This window comes from Hippocampus zosterae, chromosome 11 (genome assembly GCF_025434085.1).
Source record: "Hippocampus zosterae strain Florida chromosome 11, ASM2543408v3, whole genome shotgun sequence".
Classification (NCBI taxonomy): Eukaryota; Metazoa; Chordata; class Actinopteri; order Syngnathiformes; family Syngnathidae; genus Hippocampus; species Hippocampus zosterae.
This window is the reverse complement of record NC_067461.1, coordinates 22,131,327-22,149,580: the sequence shown is the minus strand read 5'-3', so window position 1 is coordinate 22,149,580 and position 18,254 is coordinate 22,131,327. Positions and strand designations below refer to the sequence as shown.

The following is an 18,254-nucleotide window of genomic DNA, read 5'->3' as shown; positions in this document are numbered from 1 at the left end:
ACTTTGAGTTTGACGGCTGGGTGTGTTGAGGTGCAGTCGTTCGTTGTAGTTGTTGTAGTTGTAGTGAGTCGTTGTAGAGGGAGAAGAGCAGTGGAAGCAGGATGAATCCTTTGGGGGCCCAAGTGCTGATGGTGCATATTGATAATGTTGTCCTTCCCGGCTTCACCTGTTGGGTCCTTCCAGCTTATTCATTCAAATTCAAAGACTGCTAAAATAGTCATTTTCAGAAAAGAATGTTTAAAGAAGTCATATTTAACATCACATGCCAGATGACTTCATTTTCTTTTTCTTTCCTTTTTGTCTTCTTTTATTTGTGTGGAATGTGCTCCGCGTGACGTGCCTTGAGATCACCCGAAAAGTTTTTTCAATGACCAAAACCTATTTGGTGGAAAAACATAGCTCAATGTGTAAACAATTTGAATTACACATCCTTCAGTGACATCAAGTCCCATCACTGGTAGCAAAAATAACAAAAACAAATTGCAATTGCCCAAATTCCTTTGTACCTCATTGTGTGTCAATCAGTGTTTTTCGAGCCAAGGCACATTTCTTTCACAGAAAAAATCCTGCGGCACAACACCAGCTGAAAATGTGAAAAAAGCTTATTTTAACAATTAAAGTGTGATCTTGTTATTATAAGCATGTTTTAACATTGAAGAATAACGTTGGATTACAACACCTTGAATAGGAATCAAATAAACATCAATCAAATATTTTATAATCTTTCAGATTTATTCTCACTCAGTGTGATTGGCAGCAATCGATCAAAGACAGACAAAGCTCTTCCTCCACAGCTCTCAGTCCTTCTATTTTTAGTTTTTACAGCAGGCTATTTCTTTCGCCATTTCGGGTCCTCACATCTCATTGACAATGGCTTTGCAGGTGGGAAGTATTAATTGCTCTGCCACTGGGACTTTTTTGATTGAGATTTGTTCAGCGACGTGGTAATTTGCTTTCAGTGCTCTCTCGTTGACCTTTGCGGCTTTTCTCATTCACGTTGCTCAGTTCTCAGTGTATTCACTCAGACGAACAAAATTCTTCACATTTTTGTTTCGAAGTGTAGGGTGTTTTGTCTATGTTTTGTATGCCTTTGTCACATCCCGGCTCGATTACTGCAATGCCTTTTACTTTGGAGTCAGTCAGTCCTCCATTAAGCGCCTTCAGCTAGTCCAGAATGCCGCTGCTCGCCTCTTGACTGGTACTCGTAAGAGGGAGCACATAACTCCTACTCTGGCATCCCTTCACTGGCTCCCCATTCATTTTAGAGTTATTTTCAAGATCCTCCTCTTTGTTTTCAAATCTCTGAATAATCTCGCGCCACCTTACTTCTCTGAGCTCATCCGCCCCTACACACCTGCCCGGCGCCTCAGGTCTGTGGACCAGACATTATTAGAAGTACCAAGAACTAAACTGAGGCTCAGAAGGGATCGAGCCTTTTCTGTTGCTGGTCCCTCTCTCTGGAATGACCTCCCACTGAACATTCGGCAAGCCTCCTCGCTGCCCATCTTCAAAGCCCTCCTTAAAACTCACTTGTATTTATTTGGCATTCGACTCAGCATGACTTAGATTTGTTCTTGGTTTTACTGTTTGGTGCTTTCTACCGCCTTTATTACGATTTGTCTTACTGTTTATTGTGCATGTTAAATTGCTCCATGTACAGCACTTTGTATGCAGCGATGGCTGTTTGAAAGTGCTCTATAAATACTGTTGACTTGACTTGACTTGTTTGGAGATGGAGTTTAAGCTTTCTTGGGACCATAGCGCTGTTGGAGAGCTTTCACCACATACCAAGCGCAACGGATTTGGTGCCGTTGCATCTCCGGGAAAAGTAAATCCAAATGAATGATAGCTTTCATTGTATTGCCTGGCGCCAGAAACTTTGCTTGTCTCGAAGTACAAGGCAATAAACTAGCTGCTGCTGCTACCTATCGGTATGAAAGAGTACTACATGATGACTCTGCCAGGCGATAGACCGGCCGTACAGGCATACATACATATTGGATATTTTCCCACGGCCAACCTGACAAAATCGAGCGGTTTTCAAACACGGGTGTCGATGCATACCTGTCGATTTGTACATTTTCCCCATATTTTATACGTTTTTTATCATTTCAAATCATGTACGGCGTATTACAACTTTTATGCGAGGGGGAAAAAAAACAGTGAACCGATCTCACCTAGATCTCACCTGCTGCTTGCCAACAACAATGCCGTCGTCGATCGCTAATATTGTCACGGCAAACCAGCAAAAGTAATCCTCAATCGTATTTTTTTTCACCGCTGCGTACGGTCGGATTGATAAAGCATGACGTGCGCATGCACGGTAAACCGTTGTACGGGTTTTTGTTGCTTTGTAAGGGGAATCGTAATCATTTATAAGGGCAGCTTTTAGCCGAGGTTGACAGGTATGTAGATGAAAGTGAGAGGATATTGAGACGGTACAAAATGTCTTCAGTATGTGTGTGTGAAACAAGAATGCATGGATATTAGGGATCCCATCTTAGTCTGGAATGTTACTTTCTCACTCTGCAATCAAGTTATTGAATGAAGAAGCAAGAACACACAAAAACATGCTCAAAGGTATCCCTTTATTAATTGTAGTGTCCAAGTATTTTTGACAATGAATAACAACCGAACATTTGTGAACAATTGTTGGCTTTTTACTAAGAGTCGTCAAAATAGTGGAAATCACCTTTCTGTACAATGCCATTGGAGGTCTGATTCGATCAGTAATGTTTCAACCTTTTGGCACAAACGAAAGGTCTTCGAGCATTGCATGAGATATCAGTCCAGGATTCACCTGGAAGTAAAAAGAGATCAACATAAAGGAGTAAGTATGATACAACTTGTCTCATTGATGACATTTGCTCTTTATCAACCAGAGACAACCAGACAATCTGAGATATATGCAGGATTGGGGATTAATAGTGTTCTGTAATTGGGATACAACAGCACAGTGGAACCTTGACTTGTGCCCTGTTGCACAAAATGAAGAAAAGAGGCATGCTCATCTCGACCCACAGCTTGGACTCTGGTACTATTCCTATTGAGAAGGGTTGGCCGCTCTCCCACTCTGGAGTCGCCCACGGTGAAAAATGCCGGGCAGGAGTGGACATACCGAGTGGGGCCTGGCTCTGTGCCTGCCCATTGGGGTTCACCCCGATTGATGAGAGGGTAACCCCGCCATGGGGGGGGGGGGGGGGGGGGGTTTGAATAAGTCCTGACTGTTGTTTGGTGCTAACAGCACAGAGTTGGAGCCCTCTTGGAGACTCCATCATTTTGCTGGGGGACTTTATTGCTCGTGTGTTTAATGACAGTGTAGACAGTGTATCATGGAAGGACAGGATTGGAAGGATCAGAACCCGAGTGGTGTTCTGTGTCTGTTTCTGTTCGGACTTCTGTGCTCGTCAAGAGTTGTCCAAAACAAACACCGTGTTCAAACGTAAGTGTATCCATATGTCCACTTGGCACCAGGAGACAGTAGGACAATGTTCAATGACTTTGTGGTATTGTCATCAAACATGCGGATTCATATGACGGAATTGATTTGCTTTGCGGGAACGAAACTCTATTGTTCCAATTTTCTGGTCCATGTATTACCCTATTCTTTTCTTTTGGCTACTCAATCTGTTAGCCTGAGTGTGACTGGTGCATCGGTAAACAGCGCCACGGCATTTCGTCGAATAATGCTGTGGCAATCACAATGAGTAGCCAAACAGTGCAGTCGAATGGCGGACTGGCAGCTCAGCTTTCTTGAAATGACGTCACTCACTGGAGATTTGTAAATAAAAGCATTTTCGTTGTGAAGTACGTTGTTATGGGTCAGGTTGGGTTGTGTAAAAAAACCAAAAACAACAACAAAAATCTAACAAGTATGATTAACATAGCTATAAGTACGACTCAACAAATGGTTTGCCAAGTTTACTTCACAACCATTGAGATGCCCCAGGGGTTAAGGATGGTGAAACTGCATTCATACCTTGAAAGTTTATTAGTACACAGTCATCATTTGTATCGACTCTTGGCCGATTAGGACCCCAGTCCTCGAAATCAAAGGCAGATCCATCTGTCCAAACATACTCTCCATCCTGTTAAAAGAAGTCACATTTTAGTGATATAACCAAATGTAAAACACTTCAACTTTCACCAAATTACTGTTTTATTTCTCTGTGTCACATATTGTCTTTCAATGGTATCCTAATACTTGCTGATGTTTCATTCTTTCTTGTCTTACTTATTTTGAGATAGACGGGAAAAGAAAAACATCATCTGAGAAAGTTGGGCTTGTTTAATGGGCATCTATCTGAATAGCAACCTAATGTTTTCTACATGAAGTACTTGAACACTGCTTCCTCATTCACCTACTCATGACGCAGATTAGGAGCAACAGGTGGGTTTCGGATCTTGCTCAAGGACACTTCAAGGTCAAAATTGCTGGGGATCAAATTCACACCCTTTGGTTTGGGAGACGACTACCACTGAGCCATTCTGCCTCGTTAAAAAACATCAAATTAGGATTTTTACCCTTGATGCATAAATGAGTTGACCAAGACCTTCCAATAAACATCACGTAAAAAATTAACCAATCAGAATCATTGAGTTTTGTCACCATTTTGGATAAGTATGATAATTTGTGGGCGGGCCGGTAGTCCAGTGGTTAGCACGTCGGCTTCACAGTGCAGAGGTACCGGGTTCGGTTCCAGCTCCGGCCTCCCTGTGTGTAGTTTGCATGTTCTCCCCGGGCCTGCATGGGTTTTCTCCGGGTGCTCCGGTTTCCTCCCACATTCCAAAAACATGCATGGCAGGCTGATTGAACACTCTAAATTGTCCCTAAGTGTGAGTGTGGGCGTGGATGGTTGTTCTTCTCTGTGTGCCCTGCGATTGGCTGGCAACTGATTCAGGGTGTCCCCCGCCTACTGCCCGAAGACGGCTGGGATAGGCTCCAGCACCACCCGCGACACTAGTGAGGATCAAGCGGTTCGGAAAATGGATGGATGGATGATAATTTGTCTTATATTATGTTTTAATTTTGACAGACACATCATTGTTTCTATGTTGGAAATGCTTCATTTACAATGATCCCTTGCCACTTCGTACTTCGCTTCAGTTATTTTTCCCAAATTATTATTTTTTTTAAATACAGCCATATCCGCACTCAAGTTGTGGAAAGGCAGATCGTTTCATGTTGATGCAGAAGAGAGAGGGTTTCCCTACATGTCGAACCAAGAGCTGACAAGTCTTTGTGCATGCCTACAAACAAAGTGTGTGATTGGTTATTAAAGATTATTCATAAAAAATAGTAAATATGTGTACTATTGTATTGTCTCAAATATGTAGAAGTACTGTGTATGTATTTTAAATATGCTGGTAGCTGCGACGTTTCTAGCTTGCAACAACATCAATGATCGGACCGACAACAACGTGACTGGTCTGTTGTCAACTGCCTGTAGTCTCAGATCCTCACCAACAGAGGGTACTAACATGCTGTGGAACAGCCGTGAAAACCCAGACAATTACAATTACTGCCACTTCATCCACTTCAAAGTGGGGTTACACCCAGCGAATCCGAAACAGGAAACCCTTGAACTGCCCTCAAGAAGTCACCTGCAAAGTTATGACACTTTTCTGTGCCATCTTGATCCAGCACAAAACAATGTGAGGTGTGCCCCCGCGTAGCTGCAGGTGTCAGACTGCAAGGCACACTGATTCAAGATGCTGTCCTTGCCTTGAGGGTTAACAAATTGGCCATTTCTTCAGCTTTTGATGATAACTAATGTCAGAACAAGTGTGACTTTCCTTTTGTCTCCTATTCATGCCATTTTCCATTGAACACTCATCCTCCATCACTGCAGTGGGCGTGTGCCCCTTGAACCCCCAGTGGGTCGATCACTCGCTGACCCACGACTGTATTTCTTGGTCATCCCTGACAATGTTGTTTTCGTCAAGGATGACGAAATTATTTCGTGAACAGCCCTTTTTTTCATGATGAGAACGAAACGATGACGAGCTAAACGCGATGGATTGATTATTTTTAGTCATCATACATTCGCTTATTGATTGATTGATTATGCTTGCAAAAAAGAACGCTTATGCTTGCAATCATTAATTGACTATTCCTGCAATGAAGAACGCTTCTGCTTTTAAGGAACCTGTGCGTCCACTTGTGTGGACATGACGTCTTTGGCTTTCAAGACTATAATGTTAAATTTTGGACTATAAGGGCCACTTACGTCCACTTACGAGGACGTTTCATCAAGTAAAAAGATAATTATTTGTTTTCTTGGTCAAATAATATGACGATTTAATTTAGATTACCGGTAGATTTTATTTTAGGGAAGCACGGTGAAGTGACTTCTACTGTGCTCTTCTAGATATTGCTATGCAAAGCATTTCACAATTTTAACTCATTCGCTGAATGTACGTGGACAGTACAGTCATGCAAGAGTTCGGGGTCCAAGGAGGTTAATTAAGATATATTCTTTATTATGTACCGGTACTTACATTTTATCCATTATATACTCACTTTGATAATCAAGAATGCTTGGTGCACTGTGTGGAAGTTTAGGGACGCAACCACCTTTCCGAGGACGTGGTTGGGAAGAGATAAGTGTTAAGACTAAACAGTGAGCAAGGTTGGACAGTGAATGGAGCCATCAACAGCAGCTGCAACGTGATGTTTTTGTAACAATTGCACACATGTACTGTACGTAATTTACACTCACATAGTCAAACAAGTTCAGTGTGTGTTCAACAGCCCCCACCCTTTAGGTTGGACACACCTATGTAGTAGATTTCCCAACAAATGAGGAGGTGAAGGGGGAGATTGTTAGGGTGACGTGCGGAGAACTGAAACCAAACGCTTCTCCTCAATCCCTCCTGGTACCAGAATTGAGTCTCCTGTCTCCTCCTGGTGTTTTATTCCTGAGTGTCAAATTGGACCAACCTGACAACATGCCTCTTTGATTTACATTATTAAGGTGTTCGTTGTTCGCAAAATCGGCAAATGGAGAATGAATTTGAGAATTTAAATGTTCATGTTATACGGGCAAAAATGTTGTAAACGGTGTACGTTGAAACGAGTTTCGACTGTATTTCTTTTTATTAGTATTTACTGGTACGTTTTAAAGTGTAAGGCAATGCAACATCCATCAACAATACAAGAGCAAAAGAGCAAGCCAAGCTTGTCACGGAAATGTATTTATTTATTTGCAACTATAGATGTTAAGAAACAGTATTTTATATCCTCATTTCTGTCATGCTGTGATGTGTTCTTTATGATTGAAATGTGTCATTGGTAGTGATGTGTGTAACCCTCCCCTCCCTCTTACCACGGATCTCAACCAATCACGTGCGGCTTTAACCGAAAGGGGGAAAAACAGGAGAAAAAAAAGTCGGCTCCTTTTGTGAGCGGCTCCCTCTTTGGAGCCGGCTCCTGTCATTCACTTCAAGAGCCGGTTCGTTCGCGAACGACACATCACTATACTCGGCAGACGCTTCAGGAATTCGAACCGGGGAGCACATCACTACTTTGTACAGCCTGTTCAAATGTCTTTTTTAAATGAATTTTTCATTATTTAACTTTTGTGTGGAAATTCCACAGGAGTACAGTTGATTTAAGGTTTGAGAACCAGTGCAGTAATCCCTTGTTTATCCAGGGGGTTACGTTCCAAAAAGAATCCGTGATAAGTGAAATCCGTGAAGTAGGATTTATTAAAAAAAAAAAAAAAGCAAAAAAATGTAGAAATTTCAAATGTGCTGTATGTTTCACATACAACACATTTGACAATAAAGTTGTACTTTGTACTTGATTTGTTAAGCGCTTTGTTACAGCTGCCGCTGTTGTGAAAGTGCTATATAAATCAGCATGTATTGTATTGTATAGTTAGCTTTATTTTTTACAGTTATTATACAATACTGAACCATGTATATTGTTCTGAATCAGCTTCTTATTTCTGGTTACGACGCAACTCTCTTCTCATTCATTCCCGCAGCTTCACTGTGCTATAAACTGCGTGGACGCTGAGCATCGACCGCGCGGACGCTGGGCGTCTCGAGAGTTCAGTGTAGGTTGTCCCAATGCATTGAAACGAGACGAGTCATTGGATAAATGCTGGTTTTGTCCCGCTCATCGGACGTTCAGCGTCTCTGGGAGTCTATGGACAGTGGGTGTTTATAGGCTGGCCTGGAAGGTCAGTTTTTCTGCATGATGATCTGTCGGAGACTGAATCTCTTTTTGATTGACAGCGAAATGATCCAATCACTGATGTTATGGTGAAGGCATCCTTTTCATTTTTTTGAAAAGGAACGGAGAGTAGAATTCACGTATAAATAAATGGACACATTTTTTGATGTAGGCCGAAATTGAGCTTCCCCTCCCCATCTGCCACTGATACAATGAAACCAAAGACCAAAAATTTTCAAAGGTAAATTTGGCAAGCTGTATAGAGACGAGGTGCGGAGACTGTTCACGTTGGTCAGTCCCTTAGCCAATCAGGATGCAGAACACAATCCACTGTTTTAAAAAAAAGCATTAAAAAACTTAAAAATCCGTGAAACAGCGAAGCCGCGGAAGATGAACCGTGTGATAGTGAGGGGGGGTTACTGTATTTGAGTGTAATACAAACTGAATACCGGTTATCCTACTATGTCTTGCATTCCATACAAAAATATGAAGGAATATTAATTAGACATTGGCTTGGTTTTGATGCTCACTTGGGCCTACTACCCTACTGTACTAATTACATGGAGAGCTGGGTATTTTGAGGGGGACACTTGATGTTTAATGTTCAAGAACCATTGGAGCAGATGAATGCAAATGCAGGTACACTGAGATTCGGATTGATTTGAGTGCCTAAATTCCCAGTGAAATAACTAATCAAAAACATTTCTGAGCACCAAAGTATTGCTGAGTTTCCACATCTGCAGTACCAAGTATTTTACCTGTATTTTGTCCTGGAGGCCAATCCAAGTGAAGGTAAAAGATCCAGTCTCTGCCATAATCAAGTGTCGTACGACTTCATTCTCCAGCGCATTGTGGATTGAAACCAGATTTCCTCCAAGAATGTTGCAGACAGTCTAGTTGGGGGAAAATATTGGTAAAAAAGTCAATAAATGACAACGTCAATAGGAGAAACATACTTTTTTTCCCGGTTACATTTCATGTGCAAGAGACTACAATGTGTGGTGGGGCATCAATATTGTACCTCTGCAAGATAAAATTGTAGTCTCTCATTTTGAAACAACAAACAGCGGGAATTCAGACGAGTCCAGCCAGGAGGGCAAACGTCATCTGTAACATATTTTAGAAAAAAAACATTTTGATGACAGCAGAACAATGGTTAAGAGTTGCTGCCTTATGGCAAAAACTTTCAGAGTTCGAACCTCCTCGCCTACGAATGATCAAATTGTGGACAGCGTGGGACTCGGTTAAACGGTAATGTGACTGGCCAGCCAACTCACCCAACCTAAACCCCATTTAAATAATGATGAAATAAGATTTTCAGTTATTTGTCAGAATTTCAGCAGTTAACTCAAACGCGATATTTGTCGACGTGGCACTTCAGAGCATTTCACTTCAAAGTTCGGCTTGACTTGGAAATAATTTGTCGCAGTATCCATTCTTCCTGTGTTCTGTGTTTCTTTCACGCATGGGAAAATTTATGTTCACTGTCTGCTTTGCATGCGATAGATATGTAGGGTATTTTACGAACTGAAAGGCGCATCTAAAAGCATTCCATGTTCTCAAAAGCTGGGAGCGTGCCCTCCAATCCGATGCGCCGAATGTAAAGAGTCTGTAGCTCTTCATATTCCCCAGTGACTTATTTCCCTGTTCGTGTTCCTATGCCATTGAGTGGTGATTATTAGCAAGAACTAATTGTAACCTAAAAGGTTTCTGCCCGACACTCATCGACCTATGCACTCGCCAACACACACTCAGACAACTACTTTGTGAGCTCTGCGCAGCCATTATGAAAGAAAGACACAACCACTGGGCCACCCGGCCGCAATGAAGAAGTCAAGTCAAGCCGTGACCAGGATTCAATTCTGTAATATTTATTCAAAAGTATAGTGGTATAAGAGGCAGGTACCAACCTCTGGATCGGGTAAAGGCCCACTGTAAGAAAGAAAGGAACACTGTTAAATTAGAAATGTGATCATTTATCAATCTCACCCATACAGTTAATATAGTGTGGAGTGGGATGCATAACTGTGGAATTTATTTTTAAAGCTGTTGGGTGTAACTTATGATGATGAAAAAATTTTTTTTAATCATAATTATTTTCGCCAAAGTATGATATCTATAACATATAATCCTGATTTGCTCACTCATGTTTGACATCGCCTGCTTCTGTTGGCTCCCGTGTAAAAAAATACTCTCCCTCGAATCCCAAAACATCACTCATCATTGTAGCGCATAAAATTAGACAGTAGGTCTATGTTGTAGCGTGCTGGTTGTCTTCTAAAATATCACGTTGAGTAACTCTAGTAGTGGGTACAGTACCTACACCGACAATGCCTCAAGCTTTCATTCGGTTCAGAAAACTCAGAATGAGTAATTAAAATATTTTTGATCGAACTGTGGTTGACGACTAGCAGGAAGTGACCCATATGTATAACAAAACATTTTACCAATGAGAATATGAATTTTAAGAGACTTTGAAAAAAAAACTATGGAATCTGACTTTGAAGAGACACGTTTCATAATTTCACATGCTCAAGGTCGGAAACCTCTAGCTGACCCCAGAGGTGGCTTCCAAGAGTGATTCCCTTTTTGAAAAGGTTCTCAAGGTATGATATAATATGATGGCGGCCCGGTAGTCCAGTTTGATTTCAGCTCCGGCCTCCCTGTGTGGAGTTTGCATATTCACCCTGGGCCTGCGTGGGTTTTCTCCGGGTATTCCATTTTCCTCCCACATTCCAAAAACATGCTTGGCAGGCTGATTGGTCACTCTAAATTGTCCCTAGGTGTGGGTGTGCGTGGTTGTTCGTCTCTGTGAAACCAATTCGGGGTGTCCCCCGTCTACTGCCCAAAGACAGCCTACCCCCCCCCCCCCCAAAAAAAAAAACATCCTCACTTCAGATTGCTAACGCGGTCGCTTTAGAATTCTTCAATGTCAGTCGCGCATCTGTAACCGATTACGGTGCACGATTTACAACGCAGAGGAAAAACCCACCGGTTATACCTGTTACTCAGAGAAGGGCAAGAGAGCGATAGAATGGATTCCTTTTTTTTACATGTTTGTTTGCCTCTGTATATTCTCTTTTTCCAGGTCATTTCATTCTCAGGGCAATGAGTGTTCATTGTGCTGGTTGTCTAAGAAGATGAGTCACTTCTCATCTGAAATGATTTTATCAGTTAATACAAGGTTTGGCTCGGATTGCACAAGTCTCGGTTGATATGGAAACTCCAATTATTTAAGCTTCATTTGGAAGCAAGCCCCAAACCATCAATGGTATTTATCATTCTTTTGGGATGCAAAACTACACTTGATGAGATGCCTTTCAGAAGCCTCCATCCGTCCACAAGTCTCAAGGAAATTGACGTACTTCCCATTTTTCGAAGGCCAAGGTCAGACAGACCGGGAAAGGGCTTTGACGGGGCTTTGCACTAAATTGGCCATTCGTGAGCGCTTTGTCGCAGCCTCAAAAGTGGGATAGCCACTTTAGGCCTAAATAAATGTAGATGCTAGATCAGGGGTGGGCAAACTTTTTGGCTCCGGGGTCAGATGATTTTTAAAATTTGACAGGTGGGTTAGCACAAGGTTTATATAAAAAAAATTGCATATGTTCACAGTCCATACCAAACATTAACAGAACAAAAGCATTACAGTATTAACATACTTTTTTGAATGAGAACAGTGAAACAACTCTGGTATATGTCCTGCATAAACATCGGATTATGTTAACAATATACATGTGTGAAAACACAAGCAACAAAGTGCAACAATATATTGTCCAAAAACTGTAGCATAGAGGACAGAGACATATATCTAAAAATAAAAAATATGCAAAATAAAACTGTCATGTTCCTGTTCTTGGACTGGCCAGCAGGTGGCAGACTGAGCGGACTTGCTGTTTTCACACCTGCTGCCAATCTTGCAATTAAGGAACTCTGTGTTTAAGGACACACAAACAGTCTGCTGGTTATCGGATTATTGTTTTGCCTTGCTGCTTTTCTTGCTCATAAACCTTTGCTGTTGGACCTCGTTATATTCACTATTGATCTCTTGGTACCATTGAAGTATTGTTTTTGTTTTAGTGAATTTACTTTTGCTGCATGTATTTGAAACATTGTTTTTCGTTTGCAGTCTTGTTTTTTTTTTCCTTCCTTGCCTTTAGTGCAAGCGCTTTTGGGTTATCGTTTAGTTTTTCTGCTCCTTGGTCCTTGTTTTGACCAGTGCTTAATGTTCCTTCTTTGTCGGTGCAATTTTTTTATTTTAAACCTTTTTGTTACGGAGTCCTTGTCTGGAGTCTACAATTTTTGGGATCCGAAACATTATTCGGTTTGTCCAAATCATGACAACAACAAAGTTAGGACAATTTGCTACAAAATGAGACGAGTAAGAGACCAAGTGGCTTTTCTTTCCACTCACTCGCTGTCTCTAACTATACCTCCCCTCCATCACCACACGTGAAAGCATTGATCAGCTGATGTCGTGCAACAAACTTTTGAAGCCAGCCACGGGACGCTTCGAAGTCTTCGATGCTCATAGTTAGCACTCAGGTAAGATAAGATAGGATAAGATAATATATCTTTTATTTGTCCCACATTGGGGAAATTTACAGTCTACAGCAGCAAAATCTTGGGTAGAAAGAAGAAAAACTAAGTATTTGCATTCACAAAAATAAATGTTTCAGCCGCAAGCAATTCACCCACGTAAATTGCCATAATCGGACTGAGCAAGAATTGTTTCCTTGTTTTTCAAAGTCTCGTAGATTTGAGTCTTTCCGATTCCATGCGTTTCCTGAATTTTTCATACTTTGGAACCTGCTTTGTTTAATCAGATACATATCACTTTCTCTTCCGCAATCATGACTGTTCCTCTTCGTTTGGATGCCATGATCTACGGGACGTAAATGTAAATGAATGTGCTCTACAAATTCAAGTACCATATTTTCACGACCATTCAGCGCACCGTGTTGTTGGGTGCAGTCTCAGTAAGGGGTGCTATTTCTGTATTTGACACATACACAAAACGCACTGTATTATTGGGCTTAGCCAGGCATGGTAAAACATATGCCAGCTTAAACATACGGCATGCATGCATTCACGCTAAAAACACGTTTTTAAAAAGGCGACGGAAGCAAAACTGAGTTCGGTTGTACTTTATTTCGCCATTTTACAATGTACTCAGGCGATCGGTACCTGCTAGGGGCGTGCCTTTAGCGTCCTCTTATACGCCCACCCTTCACTCATTGGTGGACTTCCGCATGCCTGTCGTCACTCACTCCGCCTTTTCTCTATATAAACAGCGTGTCGGCCAGAGGTGCTCTCAGTCAGGCTTTGGAACTCGGCGCATACACTAGATGCCCCGCATTATAAGGCGTCCTGTCCATTTTGGAGAAAATTTAAGACTTTTAATGGTGCCTTATTGTCATGAAAATACGGTAACTGAGCCGCCTGGCGTTGAAATGCCTGTCATTACAAGTCCAAATGAAATGAATGCAATCATTCACATCAAACCTTAATTGTGAACCAACCTTCGGCGGGCAGGCTTAAAAAGATCATCAGGCCAGATACGGTCCGCGGGCCGTAGTTTGCCCACCTTTGTGCTCGATGAAGTATTATCCATAGTAATATTTGATTCCATGATGATAGTTCAGTAAGGCGTGGTTGCACATGATTCACAATTTTAAAGGCTCATTTATATGTTCTTCTAAATGATTTCAATTCACCTGACAGAGTCTTTAAATCAACTTTTGGGAAAAACTCGGGATGTCCCAATCCGGTCACGTGATTGGAAATCAGGGCGGATCATGTGATTTTCAACTGACTCATTTTCGGAACATTTAAATATCAGAAAAGCAAAAAAGAAACCAAATGTGCAAATATCTTGCCAAATATCACAATAACAGCTGAGTTTTAATTGGCACAATGTTATATTTCTGTTAAATGTTATTTTATTTTCCAGATGTTCTGCACTAAACGGTGCATCTAAAAACCTTCCATTTTCCTTAAAATCCGATGCACCTTGTGTATGGTGATTACAGTAATATTCGACCCCAAAATGGCTCCTTGCTCGAGACATGAATAAAGAAGTGGCAATAGAGGTCAACGTTAACGAGTCAATGTTATAACTTGCTGTTGGTGAAGTGAACTGTGTCACTGCTCTATTAAATTAGTTTTACTGACATCTGATCGTCACTATATAAATCAGGGTGTAGTGTAGTGTCGTGTTCTGTTGGCATTTCCTTCAGCGTAATAGCTCCATCTAGTGGATGCATTGTAGATTGCGTCTAATAATGCAGTGCATCCAATATATGAAAAAAATTACAAAATAGACCGTTGATTGTAGCTGCGCCTCATAATCCAGTGTGCCTTTTTAGTGTGGAAAATACGGTAGTAGCAGTGTAGTTAGTGACACTAATTGAGCTGAAGGCATGCCCAAACAGACAGACAGATTTGAAACACCGCCCCGACCCCCAGCCAATCCTCCTGCAGGCAGTGGCAGAGTGGCAGGTTTGACTCCTAGTCGGTCTCCTCGCGAAATGGTATCATTATTAAGAGAGTGACAGACATGTTTAACAAGTGGAATTTTTTTGGGTGGGAAGCAAACTTTGTTCCACATTGGTCGCATGTTATGAGGTCGTAAATCATTTGTGTCGTTTAAAAATGTGACAAGTGACGCAGATACCCAACAACTACATTAGCTGTGTGGACATTTTTAATCTCCACAAGTCTATAAATTACAATGTAAATGCATTGTTCAACATTGAACAGTTCAAATGCACTCTAAAAGAGAATGCCTTCATTCTCTGTTCAAGCTTGTGTGGGTAATTCCACTAAATTGGTTCCATTTGCATCTTCAGACACTTACATGGAAATGAATTTTTAAGAAGCATCCTCCACATTGATATGTGCAAGGGCCATTCAATCAATATGGTGAATTTTTCGGTATAAGGACTTCTAATACAGACAAAACCTTACTTTTATTTTTTTTTTGTCTCCCAGCACTGTAACACAACTTTCCCATCTGTGCACAAGCTTCCATATGCCATCAGCGTAAAAATCTTTTGAATGATGTCTCAACTAGTTGGCCACAACACTTTTGACTTCATTGTCACTTACAAACTTCGTGCCAACTTTTGTGAGCTGCTGAGGCAGGTCAAGAAAGACATAAAGAACAAACTCAGGCGTCAGAAGGAGTCATCTTGCATCATGACAATGCAAGGTCTCACACAGCAGCCAGAATGGTGCATACCATCATCGAGCTGGGCTGAGAACTGCTCCTTCATCCCCTTTACAGCCCTGATTTTGCCCCTTCAGACTTTCACCTGTTTAGTCCCTTAAAAGCGTTCACGAGAGGCACCAAGTTTGTGAGTGAGTGGCTGAGACATCAGTCCAAAAATGTTTACGTTGAGTGAAAATCAAAGCTTGTGCGCGGATCTGAAAACTATGTGACAGTGCTGGGAGCCTACGATGAAAGATAAAAAAAAAAGTAAGCTTGTATCTGTATTAGAAGTACTCATACTTCGATACTCATCAAATTTAGTGCCTGAAAAAAAGAACGGAAAACATTTTGAACTTTGAGTTTATTTGAGAATGCTTATATCATGCAACGGCACCGATTTGGTGGGATGGTCCAGATACTGTAGATAACCCCGGACCTCTGCACTGTGAGGCGGACATGCAAACCAGCTGACCACAGTGCCGCCACCCCCTATCTATCTATCAAACAATATTTAACATATAAATGTAAGTATGTACTGTACATATCTGTATGTATATTTCGATTTCATTTGTTGAAAAATCTTATACTTGCTCTTTTTGCCTGAGTATCGGATCAGTTCTTACGATCCGGAGATACTAAAAACGAAAGACTTGGATTCAGATGCAAAAAAAAAAAAAACGTGATCAGGACATCCCCAGCCAAAACACAATGTGAACTAAAGTTTACATCATTTGACTTACAGTTCCGGTGAACAATCCACTGATGCCACAAAAAAACAACAGGTGAAGACAAAATGCCATCTGTGCAATGAAAAAATATTCACATTAGAGTTTTGGATTTAAAAGTAACAACAACAACAACCGATGCTCTATTGAATTTAGTCTACAAAATAATACTTTGTGTGAATTAAAAACATAAAAAAATGATATGACATTGACATTAAAATGTCAACGTATGAAATAAATCTGTGAAATTTACCGTTGCGATGCCTTAGCTGAGCAAATGAAATCAGGGCAGAAATTAGCAGCCTTATAAAGTGCCAGCACTTGGCTTATGTAAATAACTTTAACTGTCTTGATGACACATGCTACAACAATGTACTAGTATAAATTCTTTACTATACCTCTGGGACGCCTTCACAAACACCTTTCAAAAAAAGAAAAGGCTCAAAGAACTTGTGTTTATTTCTCACGACTTGAATTCGTCACAAACTGAAAACCAAACAGTAACACCACTTCTCAATTGCCAACTTGCATATCAAGGTAGAGTGAATAGAGTGAGCTAGTCCAGGCTGGAGTAGTTCGCACATCGGTTACGACTCTTCCATATGATGGGAACAGAAGAAGGGTCAAACATTAGTGTGGGAGTTGGTTTGGAGTAAAAGGCGGTGTGCTATCATGGTCTGGACTTTCTAAACACAAATGAGTACACACACCAAAGGGGGGTGCGAAACAGGGGGCATACCACACGACCAAAGTGAAGTAGACACTCCCAAAGCCCACTGCTTGAGGCGTGCAACACTAATGATGTGAACAAAATGAACCATGAAGCTGGTTATGGCGGATTTCCTAAAGCACACGAATGAATTGAGTGACGAAAAGAATGAATGGTTGATGGCTACAAGCTTGTTGCAGTAAACCGGGGGTCGGCAACACGCGGCTCCAGAGCCGCATGCGGCTCCTTCGCACCATCTAGTGGCTCCCTAAAGCTTTATAAAAAATGTTTGAAAATGGAAAAAGATGTGGGAGGGAAATTTATTTTTTTTTGTTTTAAATATGGTTTCTGCAGGAGAAAAAACATGACATAAACAGTCTTAATGTTTCTCAATGCTATAAAAATGTGTCGAATAAATATTACATTTCAACGTTTCTGTCAACGAAGACTTGCGTCATAGCCTGCGACACACATTTCTAGTAGCAGGGCAGGATGCAAGGCAGGTGGCTGTTGCAAAAAAAAACAAAACAAAAAAAGAAACGGCGTTTCATGTACAATATACAGAGAGTACTGGCAAAGAGAATCTGGAGGGCCGTGAAACGCATTTTAAAAATGGTACAATTGTCAAAAACGCTGCAAAAGTGTGTCCCATACCTCCGCGTCAGATCTCGATAAAGGTTGGTAGGCATGTGTCTGGAAGTGTGTTGTGCATGAGCGAGTCGCTCGCGGTAGGTTGGTTGAACGAAAAGTCAATCTTCGCTCGAAAAAGGTTGTGCACCCCTGCTCGACAGAATGCACTGCAAGGAAAAAAAAATTACCGAAAAGTCTTCCATTTTCGTAAAAGCTCACAGCGCACCTTAAAATCCGGTACGCCTTGTGGATGGACATTACGCTAATATGTCGACCCAAGATGGCTCCTTACTGTAGACATGCTTCCAATGTTATAACTTGCTGTTAGTTCAGTGAACTGTGTTGCTGCTTTATGAAATAAGTTTTTGTGGCAGCTCCTAAAAAAGGAGAGCTGTTTACACACTTCATTAATGGTGTTCACTGTCTCAACAAATACAGGCACGTCTTTGTCCATCTCCGTGCCTTTTCTTATTCCTATCGACTCGAGAGACGTTCATGACCGCCTCAGTAAAATGTAAAACGTAAATTAACGATTCCTTCAATGAAACTACGAAAATGGAAAATAATGCATCAAAACAGAAAATCGAGTGAGGAAATCAAAAAATTAATTCTATAGCCACCCCTACAGAATTTATTTTGGCATTTCCTCGTTTGTGACTACAGTACACAACAAAGGAATAAATAATAAACACTTTTGAGACAGTCCAGTCTCCTACATTTTACTGACATCTGATCGTTCTGTTGGAGCTGCGCTCAAGGAAATTCCAAAATAAATTCTGTAGGCAGGGTACAGAATTT

General features: G+C 41.2%; 1 protein-coding gene across 1 annotated transcript; it reads right to left on the bottom strand.

Moving 5' to 3' along the window:
* Positions 1-2,574: 2,574 nt before the first annotated feature.
* On the bottom strand, positions 2,575-16,463 carry LOC127610719 (galactose-specific lectin nattectin-like). Its single transcript, XM_052081183.1, has 7 exons — positions 16,371-16,463; positions 16,133-16,192; positions 10,093-10,114; positions 9,204-9,289; positions 8,941-9,075; positions 3,980-4,088; positions 2,575-2,800 (listed from the first exon to the last, which is right to left on the bottom strand). The coding sequence occupies exons 2-7, from the start codon at positions 16,190-16,192 to the stop codon at positions 2,727-2,729; spliced, it is 486 nt and encodes a 161-aa protein (XP_051937143.1). The 5' UTR covers positions 16,371-16,463; the 3' UTR covers positions 2,575-2,726.
* Between the last annotated feature and the right edge of the window lie 1,791 nt (positions 16,464-18,254).

Bases quoted from the DNA above. Each gene is read 5' to 3' on its own strand.
- LOC127610719 (XM_052081183.1), bottom strand. From the start codon at position 16,192: ATGGCATTTTGTCTTCACCTGTTGTTTTTTTGTGGCATCAGTGGATTG. The intron at 10,115-16,132 runs GTAAGTCAAATG...TCTTTCTTACAG, and splicing joins GTGGATTGTTCACCGGAACT to TGGGCCTTTACCCGATCCAG. The intron at 9,076-9,203 runs GTACAATATTGA...TCCCCCAACTAG, and splicing joins TACAATTTTATCTTGCAGAG to ACTGTCTGCAACATTCTTGG.